Genomic DNA, 19,491 nt, shown 5'->3' with positions numbered 1-19,491 from the left:
CCAAGGATGTAACCAAGGATTGTGATACTCTTTACTATCAACTTTTGGGTATGGGTAAATGACTGATGGGCAAGCCAAGAAGGTTGGCAAGAGCCATGATGGTGCATTCATACACACTTTTTCCACTACCTCCACTCAGGTTGAGGATACAGTGAAGAAACACGGGGCTATTCTGAGGGTTAATGATGACACTAAAAATTATCTCCCAGACAAACCTATTTTTGTTAGGAGAAGGGACACCAACCTGAAGGAATTATTTGAATTAAAGAAAGAAAATATGATTATCAACAAGGAAAGGAGATTGGGAAGTCATGGATGTGGGTATTGTAATTAGTGTAGTTACATGTGTAATAAGATGGAGGTTTACATACCATCCAGGACATAACAGGTGGATTCCAGGGGCTCTTATAACTGTAATACCAAAGGAGTAGTTTATTTGGTAATATTTGAAACCTGTTGCAGTTTTTACATAGGAAAAACAGAGGATTTTAAGGAAAAGAGTATATGAACATATGTACAATATCTCTAGGGCAAAATAATCTAATGCCCTAAACAAACATTCCAGAACATGTATTGAAATGAAACCTACATTTTTCGTACTTGAACAGGTGGTGGTGGTGGACCCCCAGGGTGGTTGCTGGGAGGGTAAGCTTGAGTATAGGGAGCTTTTCTGGCAGCTCAAATTAGATACTGTCTGGACCCTGGGTTTAAATGATAAAATAAGCATTAAAAGTGTATTGAGGCTTAGAGCAGCTAAATTGTGATGAGGGGGATATATACACAAGTTAATTAATAGATATTGATATATTGTTCCAAATCTGACAACATTTTAGTATTATTTTTATTCAATTTATAGGATTACAAAATTGTTGTGGGGCTTATTTATTTATAAAATTTATCTGTGTATTAACAATTTGTGCTATTTTTTATACATTACTATTTTTATATTATAATTTTATATTGAAATTCATGTATTGAAATATTTATTGTATTTTAGCTAGGATTGTGAGTTGCCTTTAAAATTTGTGATTATTTAATTGTGGCTAATTCATTTTATTGGTGACTATTTAAGCAATGAGTGTTGTTGTTGGAATTGTTCTGATGAAGCCTGGTGGATCCGGGTGAAAGCACTTAACCTGTGTGTTGCTGGATTCTATTGTGGAATTAAACTTCTGTGTTGCTGAATATTGCTGTGGAATTACCTTTTCATTTGGTTCTTGCTGTAGAAACATCCATTTGACACACTATTTCATTTTTGGAACTAAAGAATTGGCTCTGTTGGCCTACTTGGTCGTGAGGTTTCTTTCTTTTTATTTTGGCAATCGTACTGCATACACAGCACTTTTCAAGTGTTTTCCTACAACTCCTGGTTGTTATTCTATCAGATGGTTCATAGGATTATGTACCTTGTGTTACTTCATGAAAAGCGTCACAGGAACTCTGAACCAAAGTATGCCTATGGAGTTAATGCTGCATGAGCGCAAACACTTGGGATTTATAAAGTTAAGTTGATTGACTGCATATGCATGTGCAGTGGCCCCAATTTAAACAAAGTGCAGAGTGGTGCACTGTCAAACTGTTGTTGGTATTCTATCATTTGGCAGATTAGGTTGGTGTTCTGTATATGGTTGCGATGTCTTGCTATGGGAGTTTACTAGAATCAGTAGATCATATTTTCACTTATATGCACCACTGCTCTGCTGCTGTGCAATGCATTATGGTGCTTTCTAGAATGTGTATGTCACCATACAAGATAAGCAGTACGTGGCAGTCTGCAAAGCAATGACTACGATAATATGTTAGCATATCAAATGATTTTCTGCAAGTGTTCACTTAGTTAATCTTAACAACACTGAAAAAAGTAAATTCGAAACATAGTATAACAAATTAGCTAAATCTATTACAAACTCCCAATATAAAGCTCATCACTGCATTAGCTTAAAGAGAGCTAGACTGGCTAAAATTACCCAAGTACTTATCCTATTCCCAATTAGTCACTACACACACTTTTATCTATGTGCCAGAAAAATGCCCTTTACTCCAAAACAAACTGCAATACAGGAGAAAGTATCAAAGCCAGAGGGCCAAGTAAAAACAAACCACCATGGTGGACATCCAGCATCAACAAACTTTACAATAAACACAAAAGGTTGCTGCCCAAGAAAACCAGAGAGAGACCCTAACAATGAAAAAACACTCTCCTCAGCCTCAACAGGCAAATAAGACAACTGTCAAATCCTTTAAGGGCTTCTTTGAGAAAAACTTACCATGCACAGTCAAGGATAACCATAAGGCCTTTTACAGCTACGTACGTAGCCTAAAAGGTAGGGCCCAAGCATCTGCAGAACTAGTGACCAATGGTATCACACAAACTGACCCCAGCGACATAGCAAACCAGCTTGGCAGATAAGTTTGGCGAAAATTTCATTCCCTTGTCCTCTCTAAACCTATCACAAACCTTCCCCCAAACTTCCCCCCAAACCACATATCTGAAGAACAGGTCACAAAAGTCTTGTCCAAGACAAAAAAACACAGCCTGTATAGGAACAGACAGCATCCCAGGCTGTCTTCTAAACAGACAAAAACATGAACTAGCAGCACCATTAAATACCTTTTTCAATCATAGTCTAACCACAGGCTTTGTTCCTGCGGAATGGAGAACAGCAAAAAGAAGTTATGTACCTACCATAACGTTCCATGTTAGTTGTCTTCATCTCGCCTTCCTTCTTGCTGGTTGGGATCTGAGCCAATCCTTGGCTCCAACTTGACCATTTTCTATAGCTCAAGAGTTGTTTACTGGCTCGAGGCTACCCCTTATCCCATGATGCCTAGCGCTAGCTACCCAGATCTCATTTGTAATAGCTAACCCCAGACTTAGCCAGAGAACCAACCTGCCCAAGAAACAGGTTGAGCCTACCTATCATGATCTCTAAATCAGTAGTGGAGACAAACCAGAGAACACTCAGCCAATGAAACCAAAACTCCTCTCGATCCAATAGGACAGGGGGATGGAGGGTGGGACGCAAGAAGGAAGACAACTAACATGGAACGTTATGGTAGGTACATAATTTCTTTATGTTGTCTATCTCGCCTTCGTTCATGCTGGTTGGGACAGCGTCCCTGGCACCTACAATCCTGGGTGGCTCATTGGAACAGACTCTTCAGAACAGTGGAACCAAAGTCAGCTCTGCTCCTGGAGACCATATCTAGCTTGCAATGAGAAATAAAAGTATGAGGATTTGCCCATGTGGCAGCTGCACAAATAGAATCCATGGGCAACCTAGATTGGAAGGCTACAGAGGTGGCCAAAACCCTAGTAGAATGACCTTTCGGTTTGATAGGCAACTCTTTGTTTCTCAATTGATAAACAAAAGTAATAATGTGAGACAACCACCTGGATAAGGTCACTTTGGAAACTGGGAGACCTTGTTTGCCTCATGCATAGGAAAGGAGTAGTTGTTCCGAATTCCTTGTATCCTTAGTCCTATGCAAGTAAAAACACAATTGTCTGTGAACATCTAATTGGTGTAATTTGTATTTTGCTTTGTTGGTGTGGTTATGGAAAAACACAGGAAGGTCTATAGATTGGTTTAAATTATTTTCTGGGCAGACTTTCGGAAGGAAAGATGGATTAGTCCTCAGAGCAACCCTGTCCTTATGAGAAACCAAGTATGGAGGATGAACACATAGTGCCTGAAGTTCAGAGACGCATCTGGCTGATGTAATAGCTACCAGAAAGAGTGTTTTTCAAGATAGAAATTTAATTGAGTAGTCCCTTTCAGAAAGGCTTTACAGAGCTTATGAGACATCATGTTCGAATTAGACAACCCAACATGAAAGTTAGAAATGGCCACCAATTGAACCCTGATTGTAGCAGAAGAGGACCCAGAATGAAAGAGTTGTGCTAGGAACTCCAACATTTCGTGGACTGGGGCTGAAAAGGGATCTATGCTCCTAGCCTCTCTCCAACAAGAAAAACGTTTCCATTTACTAGCATAAGTTTTTCTAGTCGTGGACTTGTGAGAGGACACAATAATCTCACGCACAGCCGGGGAAATGCTGGGAAGCCTGGCTAGGATTGGAAGTGGAGCAACCAAGCTGTGAGCTGGAGTGTTTGGAGGGATTGATGCAACCCGCCTGACTGATGAATCAGTAGGTCTGGAATTGGATCCAGAGTCCAGGGCTGCTCGAGAAGGTAATAATGCAGGAACGGAAACCATATCTGTCGAGGCCAGTAGGGGGCAATGAGGATCATTTTGCAACCCAACGATATAGCTTTCTGTATGAGCTTCGGTATCAGGGGAAACGGAGGGAAGGCATAAAGAAGTCCTTGAGGCCAATCTTGGACTAGAGTGTCTCTGGGAGAGTGACCTGGAAGCGGAAGAAGAGAGAAGTAGTTGTTGCATTTGCTGCTGAAGGGGGTGGCAAAAAGATCGCAGCAAGGCTGTCCCTATTTGCAGAAGATCAGATCTGCAACTACCTGATTCAGAGACCACTCGTGAGGCATGAGAATCGCTTTGCTGAGCCTGTCCGCTATGACGTTGGACCTCCCAGGGATGTGTGTCGCAATCAGAAATCATTGGGAGGAAATTGCCCACTGCCAGAGTCTGAGTGCTTCTCGACAAAGGGGATAGGACCTTGTTGCACCCTGCTTGTTGATGTACCATACCACTGACAAGTTGTCCGTTTGAATTGCAATGGTCCCAGAAGGGAGAGAGTCCTGAAGAGCTTGCAACGCTAGGAGCACAGCTCTCATTTCTAAGACATTTATATGCAGATGGTACTTGTGAGGGTGCCAAGTGCCTTGGACTGTCCTGCCCTAATAATGACCCCCCACCCTATCAGGGGGGCGTCTGTGGTCACTGTGGTACCGGAGGGGGCTGAATGAAGGGTCTGCCCTCAGTCACTAGGAGACCATCCACCAGGAAAGGTGCCTTTTGCATGCTTCTGTAATCATGACCGTGTGAGACATGGGCAGCTGTTGGAAAGACCACTGTGTGAACAGAAGCCACTGAAGGATTCTCATGTGAAAGCAGGCCAGAGGGATTAGAAAAATTGCCGCTGCCATGGAACCCAGAGTTTGAAGAACGAACCTGACTTGGATCCTTTTGCTCTGCATTAGAATTTGTACTTGCTGTCGAATTGTAGACAACCTGTCTGGCGGCAGTCTTGCGGACATGTTCCTTGTGTCTAGGTCTGCTCCTATATAGGTGACAGATTGACAGGCAACAAGGCAGATTTTTTGAAGTTTACTGTGATGCCTAACTGGGACCAGATTGTGTAGTCCCTAGCTTTCAGAAGTTGATGCCTGGTAGTTGCAGTGAGGAGCCAGTCATCTAGATATGAATCCTCGACGTCTCAGGTGAGCCGTGACCACTGCCATACATTTGGTGAACACCCTGGGGGCTGTGGTGAGACCAAAGGGCAGAGCTCTGAACTGGTAATGACTGGCTCCCAGCCGGAAGCGAAGGAATCTCCTAGAGCGCCTGTCCATTTTGATGTGATAGTACACATCCTGAAGACCTATAGAGCACATCCAATTGTCCTGACCCAGAAAGGGTAGAATGGACTGAAGCGTGACCATCCGAAACTTTCTCCTTTGAGCACACTTGTTTAGTCTGCTGAGATCCAGAATCGGTCTCCAGTCCCCTGTCTTTTTTGGTACCAAAAAGAACCTTGGGTAAGTTCCGGATCCATGTCGAACCCCAACGAACTCCGGCTCCAAGCTCAATGGAGTCGGAGGAGGAACATTGATAGAAGTGGATGGAGCAGACACCTGTTGAGGAGGGCTGGACAACATCTTGGCAAGTGCCTGCGACTTAAGCAACTTACTGACCACTCTTCTCCACGTCGTGATCCAAGAGCCTAGAGGATCGAGAGGAGTGAGAAGATCTGTGACTGCGCTCGCTCTGAAGCAGGAGAGAGCGAGGCGCCGAATGAATCGATTCTAGAGAGGGGGGACCTCAACCTCTTGTGGCTCCGTGACGACTCCGAAATTTCTGATGGAGCCGATGGGGAAATAGTTTTATCGGTTCCGGCCGGAACTGAAGTGGCAGGAATAGTTTGAACCAAAGATGGCTCCGAACTTGGAGCCGATGATTTGGTAACTTTAGGCGATTTCAAAGGCTGCATCTTGGCCGGTGAATCCTGGGGCTTTAAAAGACCCCCAAGAATAAGCTTATTCTTGCGCTCCTGCAGAACTCTTGGACTAAATGCATGGCAGATAGAACAAAAGTCTTGCAGGTGCACAGTGCCTAAACAATAGACGCAAGAAGTGTGCCCATCTGTCAGAGACATTTTCTGACAGCATGAGTCACACTTCTTGAACCCAGACACCTTGGATTCTTTAGACATCCTGAAACCAAAGGAAAAACACAACAGCTAACAATAATATACAGTCTACAGGAAAAAAACTCAGTATACTACAGACTAACTAAAGATTTTTTTTTTTTTTTTTTATAAATAGGAAGCCTCTAACTCAAATGGCTGGCCTATAAAAAAGATAGAAGGAAAGCCTCTAACTTAAATGGCTAACCTGACAGAAAAGGATAAGGGGGGAGGGGGAGAACTCTCTAAAGTAAATGAGTTCTAAAAAAGGGGGGGAAGGGAACTAGTACTACACACTTAGCTAATACAAGTATAAAATTAAAAATTAACAATAACCCCTAGGAAAAATACTATTTTTGTAGAAAATAGTTCTATAATAAACTTAATACAAGCCTGAGCCAGAAAAAAAGACACCTCGCAGCTGAAGCAGCAAACGAGATCTGGGTAGCTAGCGCTAGGCATCATGGGATAAAGGGTGGCCTCGAGCCAGTAAATAGCTCTTGAGCTATAGAAGATGGCCGAGTCGGAGCGCCAGCAAGATAGGCAACTTAACATCAGTTATTCTCCTCCACAAAGGTGAACTAGCAACAAACCCCGGGAATTACAGACCCAAAAGACTGACCAGCCTCATCTGTAAGGCCATGGAACGTATCATTACAGACCTCATAAATAAAGACATAGGCGACCTCCAAACCCTTGATCCTACTCAATTCAGCTTTGTTAAGGCCAGATCATGCCTGTTAAATCTGGTGGATTTTTTTCAAAAATGTGACCAGGACCACTGACGAGGGCCAATCTGTGCATAAGGCATACCTTGACTTGGCAAAGGTTTTCGACACACTTTTACATGCAGGCATTACCGATAAACTTAGCAAACTGAATGTAAACCCCTTCACTGTAAGATGGGTTAGCAACTGGCTCGCTGACCAGACATACACTATTAAAGTGGCTGACTTCACATCAACCAGAAGGGTGCCACAGGGGTCAGTGCTGAGCTCCCTACTGTTTGGTATACACTTCTCAGAAGCCGAGGTCAAAACTAAGGGGTTGCGGCTGACCAAGTTTACAGTCTGCAAACTGGGTGCAATTACTGAATTTCCAAATACTCCAGGAAGGTCTTGCGCAAACCAACAACTGGTGTTTTTGTCATGGTCTCAAACTGAATGCAAAGAAATGCATCATCATTCCCTTCAGCACAAATAATGTCCAATAACACTATCAGATCAACAACAATACCCTAAGTACCTATGAAGAGGTAAGGGAACTGGGATCACAAGACGACTGTGACCTTAACTTTGACAATCATGTGTCTACTGTAGTAAGGAAGGGTTTCTATGTAATACACTTGATTAGTAAAGGCATCACTTCAAGAGCAAAAGGAGTTATAAGCCCTCTATATTTGGCACTAATCCGGCCCATAATTGAGTATAACACCCCATTCGGGATGTACCGTACAAAGCATCTGCAGCAACTGAAGAGATCTCAGAGGTTTATTCACTAAGAAGATCAAGGGACTCCAGCAAGTGCCATACACAGACCAACTAAAGTCCCTGTCATTATACTCTATCGTACAGACTTCTTAGGGGAAACTTATGCCTGGATTACAGAGTAATCTCAGACCCAAACCTAATGAACTTGTTGCATACCTGTAAATCACTCCAGGGACCTAAATATGGCCTGCGACTTAAATAGAGCATGCTGGAGGTATAGATTTATCTCCCAGAGAAGAGACTGCCGCATCTTTGGAATAGGCTACCTATTCATGTGAAACAGAGCACCTCTATGACACTGTTCAAGAGGAACCTGAACAAGGGGACGGGGCACTGTCAATTCTTACTGGGAACAGTGCCCAAAACCCTCCTGGACATGGGTAGCCCTTACAAAATGCAATCTTGGGTATTAAAAAAAAGTTATGTATTCACCATAACGTTCCATTTGAGTAGTTGTACTTCATTTGTCTTCAACCTGTGGGTTACGGATCTGTATCGGATCTGACTCGGCTGCATAAGTAGCATCTCATCCAAGCTCCAAGGTCCTCCCCTTACCCATAATTCTCCTGTCTCCTTCCTCCCTTCAGATCTCAGATCGAGTTTGTTGCCCAACAAGACCTTACCACTACTGGCAACCCAACTTTCCTGTGGCAAAGCATGGCAAAATACATCCGTAAGGTGTCCAACTACCATATATATAGCCAGCACAGTACTGACAAGGCTGTGGGAAGGAGAGGGGGATGATTGAAGACAAATGAAGTACAACTACTCAAATGGAATGTTATGGTGAGTACATAACTTCTTTATCTGAAGTAGTTGACTTCATTTGGTCTTCAACCTGCGGGACAGAGTCCCCAGCTACTATACACCTGGAAGGCCCTCATGGAAAAATATTCCAGATCACGTCGGAGCCAAAAGTTACCCTGTTCCTGGATACGATGTCCAATTTATAATGTGAAATGAAGGTATGAGATGAGGACCAAGTAGCTGCAGAATAAATATCATCCAACAACACCATGGACCAAAAAGCCACTGAAGTATTCCTAGATCTGGTAGAATGAGCTTTTATCTGACCTGGTAGGGAAATTCCCCTAAAGGAATACGCCCGAATAATACATTGGGAAATCCAGTGGGCAATCGTAACTCTGGAGATTGGTTTCCCTAAAAACGGTTTTGAGTAAGAAACAAAAAGTGGTCAGACTTATGAAAGGTTTTTGTCCTGAGCAAATAGAACCATAACTGTCTATGGACGTCCAGCAAATGTAATTTGTATTCTCCTTTATTTTGAAAATTTGGAAAAAAGTCTGGAAGACTGATCGTCTGATTAATATTGGCTTCTAACCCTACCTCCTTAGTACGTAGAGACACCCTACCTTTATGAAAAATCGTACAAGGAACCTTGATAGTGCTTGAAGTTCTGATGCTCTCAAAGCAGAAGTAATGGCAACTAAAAAAGCAGTCTTCCTAGACAGATATTGCAACTCTACCAAGGATGCAGGTTCAACGTGGGGTGAGACTAAAGCCTAAAGCACTAAAGTAAGGTCTCACGGAGGCATAGGGGCCTTCACCGGGGGGTCTCAAAAGATAGGTACCCTTAAGGAAGGCCTTGCAAAGTTTAGAGGAGGCCAACAAAATCATATTTTCCCCTACATGAAAATTAGAAATTGCAGCTAGTTGGACTTTTGAACTGGCACCTTGCTGAAAAATCCCTGCCAAAAATTCCAATACCGCAGACACTGAGCAATAAAGGGATCCAATGCACGTTGAGAGGCCCATAGTGAAAAGCTTTTCCACTTACTACGGTATACCCTCCTGGTGGAAGACTTGTGAGCCGCCACCAAAATGTTTTTAACAGAAGAAGATAAACCAGGAGTCCTAATAATTATGGGAACTGGAGCAGCCAAGCTATGAGCTTCACTGTCCAGGTCAGGATGAGGAATCCCCAAGGGATGAGAAATGAGATCCGGAACTGGAGCCAACGTCCATGGTGGAACTACTAGATGAGACTATAGAGAGGGAAACCAGACTTGGCGAGGCCAGAATGGGATGATGAAGATCACAAAGCTCCCCAGCCTGCGAGCTTTCTGAAGAAATTTTGATATCAAGGGCAGAGGAGGCTAAGCATAAAGGAGACCGGGAGGCCAAGCATGAATCAGAGCATCTCTGGGGGCTTCCCCCTGAGGGAGGTTCAGAGTGAAAAACTCACTACATTTCATGTTGGAAGGAGATGCAAAAAGAGTGCAGCAAGGCCGACCCCACTTTTGAAAGATCTGGTCCACCACTGAAGGATTCAAAGACCACTCGTAGGGCATCACGGCACATCTGCTGAGCCTGTCCACTAGAATGTTGGACTGTCCAGGAATGTGTGTTGCCACCAGAAAACGTCCTGTGGAGATCGCCCATTCCCACACTCTCATGGCTTTGTGCAAATGGGGTAATTTCTGGTTCCCCCCTGTTTGTTGATGTACCAGACCACCAGCCTACCAGCCTCTGTGCTAGTGAGAGGAAATAATCCCTGGCTTGACAAAGCTGATACTTGGAAGGGGCAGCAAGGAGCTAATCGTCCAGGTAAGGGAAGACCTGAATACCCTGACGCCTCAGGCGAGCCGCTACTAATGCCATCACCTTGGTGAACACCCTGGGGGCTGTGGTGAGACCAAAAGGAAGAGCTCTGAACTGATAATGATTGGCTCCTAGCCAGAAGCGGAGGAACTTCCGAGAGCACCCATCCATCTTGATATGGTAGCACACGTCCTAAAGGTCTATCGAGCACATCCAGTGGTTCGCCTGCATGAAGGGCAGAATGGATTGAAGTGTGACCATCCGGAATTTTGCCTTGGCAACTGACAGGTTCAAGGTGGATAGATCCAAAATGGGTCTTAGGTACCCCATTTTCTTTGGCACTAAAAAGAACCTGGAATAAATGCCTGATCTGGATTGGTCGTGGGTGGGTGGGTGGGGGGGGGGGCAGTTTGGATGACTCTTTTTATTAGCAACTTTTTTATTTCTAGAGCTGCTTCCTTCCTTTGGAAGGTATTTTGGTTGAAGGGGTGGTTCAAGGAATAGAATTGAGTAGCCCCTGCATATGATCTGCAACACCCAACGATCTGTTGTTATGGCCTGCCATTCTGTTGGGTATAGCAATAACCAGCCTCTGATGGCCTCCAGGGAGGAGCAGTCGAGCAGCCCTTCAGGGCTGCTGCTCGTGTCTGTTCGAGAACAGTTCTCGAGACTGATAAATTCTCGAACCCCCTCTGCCTCTAAGGCAGCGTCTATCATAACCCCCTCTGCCTCTAGGAGATGGTGAGTCCTGAGTGTCCGGGGAAAACAACTGAGACTTCCAGAACCACATCTTCTTATCCCCCTCACTGATATCTAGAAAAGAATCTTTGAGGAGTGGAGAAGTAGATCCGACGGCAGGCAGTGTCTTCCCATCCTTCTCACTCTGGACCAAAGTATCACATGCCAACTTCCCAAACAGGGAAGAACCATCAATATGGGGCACTGGTTAATGATGTCTTAAAGGGTTGCAAGAACTGACATAGCTGGAACAAGGCATTTCACCTGCTGGCAGCCCTAGCTGCTCCTTCAGTAGCATGGGAAAGGAGACGCATGGATGTCTTAGTGACCGACTTCATAGTGGCCATTCGAGCAGTAAACATCTTCTTGTCTCTCCCTGACATGGACTCAGGGGTCAACTCAGCAAGCTCCTTTACTAGTTCATGCTGCAGCTGAATCACGTGTCATGTAATTCAGTGCTCTTACTGAGAAGGTGGCTGAAGCATACACACACTTCCCGAAATGATCCATCTTCCACGACTCTCAGTCAGGAGGATGGACCAAAGAGCTCTCCAGAGCGAGCTCTTTTTTAGTGGCAGCTGTCACCACCATAGCATCAACTGGGGACCCTTTGTTCCAATACGTCCTATCCGAAGGGTGGCAAAGAATTCTGTCCTGGCGCTTTCGGATGGGCTCCACTATGTCTGGTTCCTTCCACATCAGAGATGTTATGAGATCCACTAAGGGATCAGCGGGAGGGGACACTCAGGAATTAGATGGGCCTGCGACGAATACCTCTAGGAACACTGATTCGTCTGGGGTTGGTTTTTGGGCAGACCACCCCCCTCCCCCTTTGGTGGAGGAGTTCCATGATGTCTCCAAAGGAGACATCCCCAGGGGATGACTGGGGGAACCTTCCCCTTCCTCCAATATCAGTGTCTTCAGTAAGGGACTCTAGTGGGGAGTCCAAGTGCCTCCTTTTGCATGTCCGTTTGCGAGGGATCGCCTCAGTGGGAATCTCTGGGGAGGACTCGTAAACATCCTGCTTCTCCCAAGCGAGAGCTTCCTGAGGCAAACCAGCATCAGGCTGTCCCTGAGATGGCAAGATGGTCAGGCCATACCGAAAAGAGAGCGAGTCAAAGCGGAGTCTGAGGACGAGATGGTCAAGGGCCTCAATGACATCGAGAGAACCTTCTCCACCACGTCAAAGGCCAAAGGCGAAAGGACATCCTGAGTAGTGCCAGTAGGAGCCATCCCCCTCTGACCTGACGGGGAAGTCAGAGCCGAGACTCCAGGAGTGGAGATGCCGAGGGGAAGACTGCACTCCGACTCACTCAGAGCCAATAGCAACTGCTCGGATTCTACGCCGAGGCTACGGCTCTGAGAGCTCGGATCCGACACGCTCAAGGCAATGGCTGACATCGAGGTACAAGGTACCATCAGCGCCGACCTCGAGGGTCCTCAGATCAACAGGCCCACAACCAAAGGTCAGATTGGAGAGGGAGTAATCAGGGTAAAGAAAGATTGCGAGCTCCTCGCTCCGGAGGGAGCGGGGGCAGGCAAGACTCACATGTGGATTTGGGTGTGGATGAACTTCAGCATCATCCTATCCATCTCTGCCTCACTAAGGCTCCGGGTGCAGCGGGAGGAGGAGGATACTGACACTGATCTGAACTGCTGACGAGGGGATGCCCAAACAGGAGAATGGATCCGGGACTCCACCAGCTCAGGGGAAAACTTGGGAGAATGGAGTCAGGGAGATCCTGGTCTAGTCACTTGCCTAATTTTCGGTGGAGGCCATGCCAGAGCCGAGCGATCAGGCAGCTTCTTAGGCACATCTTTTTTCAGCTTCTCCCCTTCCTCAAACCTCTTGGCAGGAGTTTGAGTCCCAGTGGCCAGAGAAGGGGAAGAAGCTGAGGCTGATGCAGAAGCCGGGGCTGTGGGGGCTACCATCCCCGAGGAGGGAAGTAAGCCCTTCAAAATAAGCTTAAAGTTTAATCCCCGTACAGATAGGACAGGAGGTAAGCAGATGAGCAGCCCCAAGACATACCACGCACAGAGTGTGACCACACTCTCTGTACTTCCTAAAACATGGCTTTGGGGTATCAGCCATGCTGCCATGACACACACACACACACACACACACACACACACACACACACACACACACACACACACACACACACACACACACACACAAGCTAGAGAAAAGGAACAGAAAGGAGAAGAGTTTTTTTTTTTTTTTTTTAAACTGACGACCAAACGTAGGGTGGGGAGGTAGAAAGTAGAGACAGAGTTAGAAAGATTAAACATAGAGAAAAAGGCCCAAAACTGACACATTACCCAGAAAAAACACAGAGCATGATGCTTACTTTTCAGCTGCAAACGAGATCTGGGGTAAGAAAGGAGACATGGGGCATTATGGGTAAGGGTATGAGCTTGGAGCTCAGATCAGATGCTAGTTATGCAGCTGAGTCTGATCCGATATGAATCCGCAACCCACAGGTTGAAGACCAAATGAAGCCAACTACTTCAGATCTAACATTTCCATGGTATTACATTGGGGTGAAACTGCTAGCCTTGAAATGACCTCCGGGTCGCAAGCCTAGTAACCTCCTATGATCCTACGAAACAGTGCCTAAACAACACCTGTCTTTATACATGTTCCACACCCGGGTAAGCTAACCTTAAGAATCACAACTGCAAGGCTAATTCTCTCCAAACATCAATGAAAGACCCCTTATAAAGAGAACATTTCTATCACTCTCCTCTCCTGCCTTCTTATCATCTGCTTTATATACTCCCTCCTTCCCCATAAACCTCTTTATTTTTCCTTCACAATCCCCCAACCACATTTTCAATTTGCCTAAACAACCTTCAATGGGATTACTCTTCCAGTATACTACAATTTACTTTCATTTTATTACTATTTCTCTTTTGATAAATACTTTTAATTCCTAAGAGACTGCTTTTTCAATCTCACCATGTGTGTATAAACAATAACTCATACTTGTCATTTACCATGCTTTTATGTGTTACTGCAATTCAGCTGCACAAACTGAATTAATGTTAGGTAAAACAGTTCTAAAATCTACACTACAATTTCTTATAAGGATAGTTTATATTAGCTGTACTATCATGCAAATGCAATGTTTTGACAATATGCTAACTTTTTCTAAGCTGAAGTTTTTGTAAATATTAATTTTATGTGAAACGGTGCATTTTGTATTATATATTTATGCAAAAAGTACAGTTTTGTACCTACCATAAATGTAGATGTTCGAGTGTTCACACTGCTGCAGTCATTACACTTGGGTTATCCTGCCGTCAGGCAGTCCCGCAGTCAGCCAGAGTTCCAAAGTCTTGGTCCAGCATCGGTTGCTGTCGCTTCTTCCCTGACGTCAGTGCATACATCCGAGGCCACTTTCTTCAGTTTTTCTTGCCCCAGATGTCAGGTGCCCCCAAGTAGGTAGGCAATACATATTGCTAATAAAACATATATAAAAAATAAAAGCAATAACTTCAGTTACAAGCAAATACACCACAAAGGTTGTATAGGACAGAAAGGTATAGATAAATCCAGCTAGGACAGAGGGAATGGAGGGAGGGTAACCTGGACTGTAGCAGTGTGAACACTCGAACATCTACATTTAGGGTAGGTACAAAACTGTACTATGTTCATTGTGTTACACTGCTGCAGTCATTACACTTGGGTAGAATCCCAAAGCTAAGGTTGGGTGGTTGGTCTATAAAGAGTTAGGATTGGCTATGAGGCCCTGCAGAACTGCAGTGGCAAATCCTGCTGTGGATTTACAGTAAAGAGGCAAGTGGTAATGCTTGGTAAAGGTGTGCACTGAACTCCAAGTTGCAGCCTCCAAAATTTCCTTGGTTGGTACTCCTCTGAGAAAGGCTGTTGAAGTGGCTGTTGCTCTGGTAGAATGTGGCCTAATGTTATTAGGGACTGTTTCTCCATGCTGTGTGTAGCAGTAACGAATACAGTGTTCTATCCATTTGGAAATAGTCTGCTTGGAGATAGCCTTGCCCTGTGATCCTGAAGCATATGCTACAAACAGTTGCTCAGTTTTCCCGAAAGCTTTTGTTTTGTCCAAGTAGAAGCGTAGCTGCCTGTGTATGTCCAAAGAGTGCAGAAGTTTCTCCCCTTTATTCTGGGGGTTTGGATAAAACGTTGGCAAATGGATGGTTTGGTTAAGAGCCAAACTAGATACCACCTTTGGCATAAAGGTAGGGTTTGTCCTTAAAGAAACCCTGTCCTGATGAAAAATTATAACAGGTTCCACTGCCATTAATGCCTGTAGCTCTGAGACTCTTTGTGCTGAAGTTAACTGCCAGGAGCAGAGCTGTTTTCCATGATAAAAATGTTAGATCGGCTGTATTGGCTGGCTCAAAAGGTGGCAGGGTCAGTTTTTCCAAAACAAAATTGAGGTCCCAAGTTGGTGTTGGTGCTCTCCGGGGCGGTCATATGTTTTTAGCCCCTCTGAGGTACTGCTTTAGCAAGGGATGAGAGAATAAAGGAGGGTCTGTGTTGTAATGTGCTGAAATGACAGAGGCGTGGATCTTAATTGATGAGAAGGATAGGTCTTTGCCCAGCATCTCAGTTAAGTATTGTAAAATCTGAGGAATGTTTGGGACAGGAGGGTCAAGGCTTTGAGCCTGGTTCCAGGCACAGAATCTCTTCCATTTTTCTGAGTAAGTTTTCCTGGTGCGAGGCCTCCTGGCCTCCAAAATGACATCCATAACAGCTTTAGAGAGAGGTGTTGCCTGTTTGACTAATGAATCTGCCATGCAGCCAGGTTTAGGGTTTTGAGCTGACCGTGCAGGATCTGATTGTTTTGTTGAGTCAGAAGGTGTGAAATTTGAGGCAAAATCCATGGTAGGCCTTGAGCGAAGTTCTTTAAGATTGGGTACCAGTGCTGACGTGGCCAGTCTGGAGCAATCAGGATCATCTGTGTTTTTTCTTGTCTGGCTTTTAGGAGTACCTCTGAAAGGAGAGGCAGTGGTGGGAAGGCATAAACTTTTAGGCTTTTCCAGCTGAACGAAAGAGCATCCACTTTCCATGCTTATGTGTGGTTAAGTCCTTGTGCAGAATTTTTGTAGTTGGCAATTCAGTGAGGAGGCAAAAAGATCTATGTCTGGGCATCCCCATTTTTGCATTACCATGGATTTCTGGATTCAATTTCCATTCGTTAGGGTCCATGATATTTCTGCTTAGATCATCTGCCAGAGTATTTTTCTTTCCTGGCAGGAATTGTGCCTGCAGATGAACTTGGTAAGTTAGAGCTGTGTTCCACAAGGTCATAGCTTGCCTGCATAGGGGATACGAATAAGTGCCCCCTTGCTTGTTTGTGTACCCCATTACTGTGGTGTTGTCTGTCTTTAATAATAAATGTCCTGGATGCAGAAGGTCCTTGAAAGCTGTTAGGGCATTTTGAACAGCCAACATCTCTTTTTGATTGATGTGAAGATGCATTTGGTCTGTGGTCCACTTGCCCTGAATACATTTTCCTGCCATGTGTGCTCCCCAGGCGTAATCCGAAGCATCTGTTGTTAGAATCTGTCTGGCTGTGGGTAGAGTGAAAGGCTGACCTTTGTTGAGGTGACATGCCTATGCCCACCATCGAAACTCCTGTTGTAGGCAGGGAATTATTGGTATTACTGCTTCTAAACTGTGAGAGTGTTGAGTCCAAACATTTTTTAGGTACCATTGTAATTTCCTCATATGCAGTCTGGCATATGGTATTAGTAGTATGCAGGATGCCATGAATCCCAGGGCCTGCAGAATTTTTCTTGCAAGGAGATGGGACTTTTTTGCCAGTAATTGAAAATATTGAGTCAGTTGTCCTTGCTTGTCTGGCGTGAGATAAGCCATCTGGGCCGTTGTATTTAAGCTGGCACCCAGGAATATTATCTGTTGTGAGGGCACTAGTTTTGACTTATTTTCGTTTACTGTGTACCCTAGAGAAATTAGCAACTTTTTTACAAACACCAGATGTTTTAGAAGAATGTCCTTTCTCTCTGCTTGAATGAGGCAGTTGTCCAGGTATGGATATATTTGAATTCCTTTTTGTCTGCAAAATGCAATTACTGGTGCCAGACACTTTGTAAAGACCCTGGGCACAGTAGATAAGCCAAAGGGCAGTGCAGAGAATTGGTAGTGCATTGTACCAGCTTTGAATCTGAGGTATCTTCTGCAATCTTATCGGATAGGGACATGCAGGTTTGCCTCTTTGAGGTTCAAGGTAACAAGCCAAGCCTTCTTGCCCAGCATGGGAAGAAGTTGCTGTAGTGTCAACATTTTGAATTTCGGAACATCTAGGTAAGTATTTAGAGTTGAAAGGTCTAGTATGGGTCTCCAGGCTTTGTCCTTTCTGGGGACCAGGAAGAGTCTTGAGTAAAATCCTTGTCCTTGTTCCTGCTGTGGTACTTTTTGAATAGCTCTCATGTCCATGAGGGCTGAAATTTGTTTTTGAGCCTCTGCCCATTGATTTTGTGGCAGGTTTGGCATTCCTTTTAGCCTTGGTGAAGTGTGACAGTGGAATCTGTAGTCTTAAGACACAATATTCAGAACCCATTTCTCTTGGGTGATTGTTTGCCAATTCTGTGAAAAAAGTGCTAGTTTTCCCCCTAAGGGGGCTGCCAAAAGGGAAGTGTTTGGCAGACGAAGGGGGAAGTCATTGGGACTGTTTCCTATAAGGTTGAGACCTGTCCTCACCTCCTTTTATGGTTGAGGTACCCCACTGTCGTTGTCTGTTAGAGCCTTGGGGTTGAGATCTGCCTCTTGGGCGTCTGTATCTGCCTCTCTGTGGCCTTTCTGACACTAGAAAGGACCAATTCTTTGTAGGCCAATTTCTGCTAAATCGAGGTGGCTGTACCTGTAAGAAATACTTGACTGTTTGCATTTAGCTTTATCCTCCATTCTCTTTAACACCTCTTCTGCCTTAACACCAAACAAGGTATCATGTTGTAAAGGAGCATCCAACAATTTTGCCTTAACATGATCAGGTAAACTCTGTTCTTTTAACCAAGCATTTCTTCGAATCACAGAATCTGTAACTGCGGCTCTACAAGAGGCCTCTAAAGAATCAAAACCACATTGCAGAGTATGTTTTCCCACCTCTTCAACTGCATGCAATAAATCCTGCATTTTTTTGTAGTCAGGAGCTTCTGAGCTTGCAAGCATTTTCTGTTTTAACTGAGCCATTAAATATTGTTGGTACTTAAGCATGTGAAACTGGCAATTCAAAGCCCTTACTGCTAAAGTTGCAGAAGTGTAAACTTTCTTCCCCCATCTATCCAATGCTATAGAATCTCTGTCAGAGGGGACTGGAATTTTTGCAATGGAAGCCTTAACCCCTTTGGGACCCTGGGAAATGGTTTCTGGGTAGGCAGAAGGGTTCTTATAAAGAAACTTGTGAGAGTCAGGGACTCTATAATACCTATCTGGCTTGGCTGGTGCAGGGGGCAAAGAATCAAGAGATAAGCTGGATTCAGAGAACACATCATCCACAATATCTAACACAGGCAGAATAGCCAGGGGCCTGTGCTGAGGCAATAAAAGGAAGTCCCTGAGCCTTTTCTTGGATTCTGAATAATCCTGACTTTCCCAATGGAAATGCTCCCTCATGGTATGTAAAGTTTCCCCAAAAGAGTAATCCTCAGGAGGAGAGGCTGAAGGGATAGATTATTCAGCATCAGAGTCCTCATAGGGGGGTAGAGAGTATCCCTGGTCTGAAGAGGAATCAGAGGAAATGGAAACCTGATCAGAGGAATCATAGTCTGTATCCTGCCTAGGCCTTTTCTTAGGAGGGGGATGGGAACCCCTGATTAGAGTAATGAGGTCTTCGGCCATTTTAAGCATCTGTTTCTTAGGCATGGAGGACTGTCCAGGAGAATGCTGTACTTGCTTCTTTGTCTTTAATGGTGTTTTTGCCTTGGCTGTTGGTTTAATGGTAAGTTGTGAAGGTCTGAAAACACCCTCAGAAGCCGATGCCTGCTCAGCGGCTCCGGACCCATCTGAGGGATTAGTTTCTGTAGGCCCAATACCTTGAGTTTCCAGAGGCCTAGTTGTCTCCACGTGGGAGTCGGAGGCGGCCTGTGGCTCTGAGATAGCAGGTGTCAGGGGCTGCGAAAGCACCTCACTGAGAACCGGCGACTGGCCTAGAAGAGGCTTTGTCGTCGGTTTTGGACCTCGAATGCCTGTCTTTATCCTAGTCTTTGCGTTTTTTGAGAATTGCGGTAGTTGGTTGATCCGACGGCATAGTATAATTGAACCTTCGGCCAAAATAGTGCAAAGCAAAATCAAAACGTCGTTTTATAGTGCATTTGTTAAATTTAACACAAAACTGACAACCAGTGGCGTCGTGATCAGGGCCTAGGC

At 44.7% G+C, this 19,491-nt stretch overlaps 1 protein-coding gene across 1 annotated transcript in view; it reads right to left on the bottom strand.

Annotated features, from left to right (window-relative positions):
* The window catches only part of USP47 (ubiquitin specific peptidase 47), a 3,572,488-nt gene that overhangs the window by 2,520,630 nt on the left and 1,032,367 nt on the right, over positions 1–19,491 (bottom strand). The window contains exon 9 of the mRNA XM_044082726.1: positions 8,012–8,025. Within this exon, the coding sequence (XP_043938661.1) occupies positions 8,012–8,025 (14 nt within the window). The remainder of the gene's footprint in view (positions 1–8,011; positions 8,026–19,491) is intronic.

The sequence above is a fragment of the Protopterus annectens genome, chromosome 9.part0 (genome assembly GCF_019279795.1).
Source record: "Protopterus annectens isolate FY-2018-M chromosome 9.part0, PAN1.0, whole genome shotgun sequence".
In the NCBI taxonomy this organism is placed as follows: Eukaryota; Metazoa; Chordata; order Ceratodontiformes; family Protopteridae; genus Protopterus; species Protopterus annectens.
This window is presented reverse-complemented; position numbering and strand designations above follow the sequence as displayed.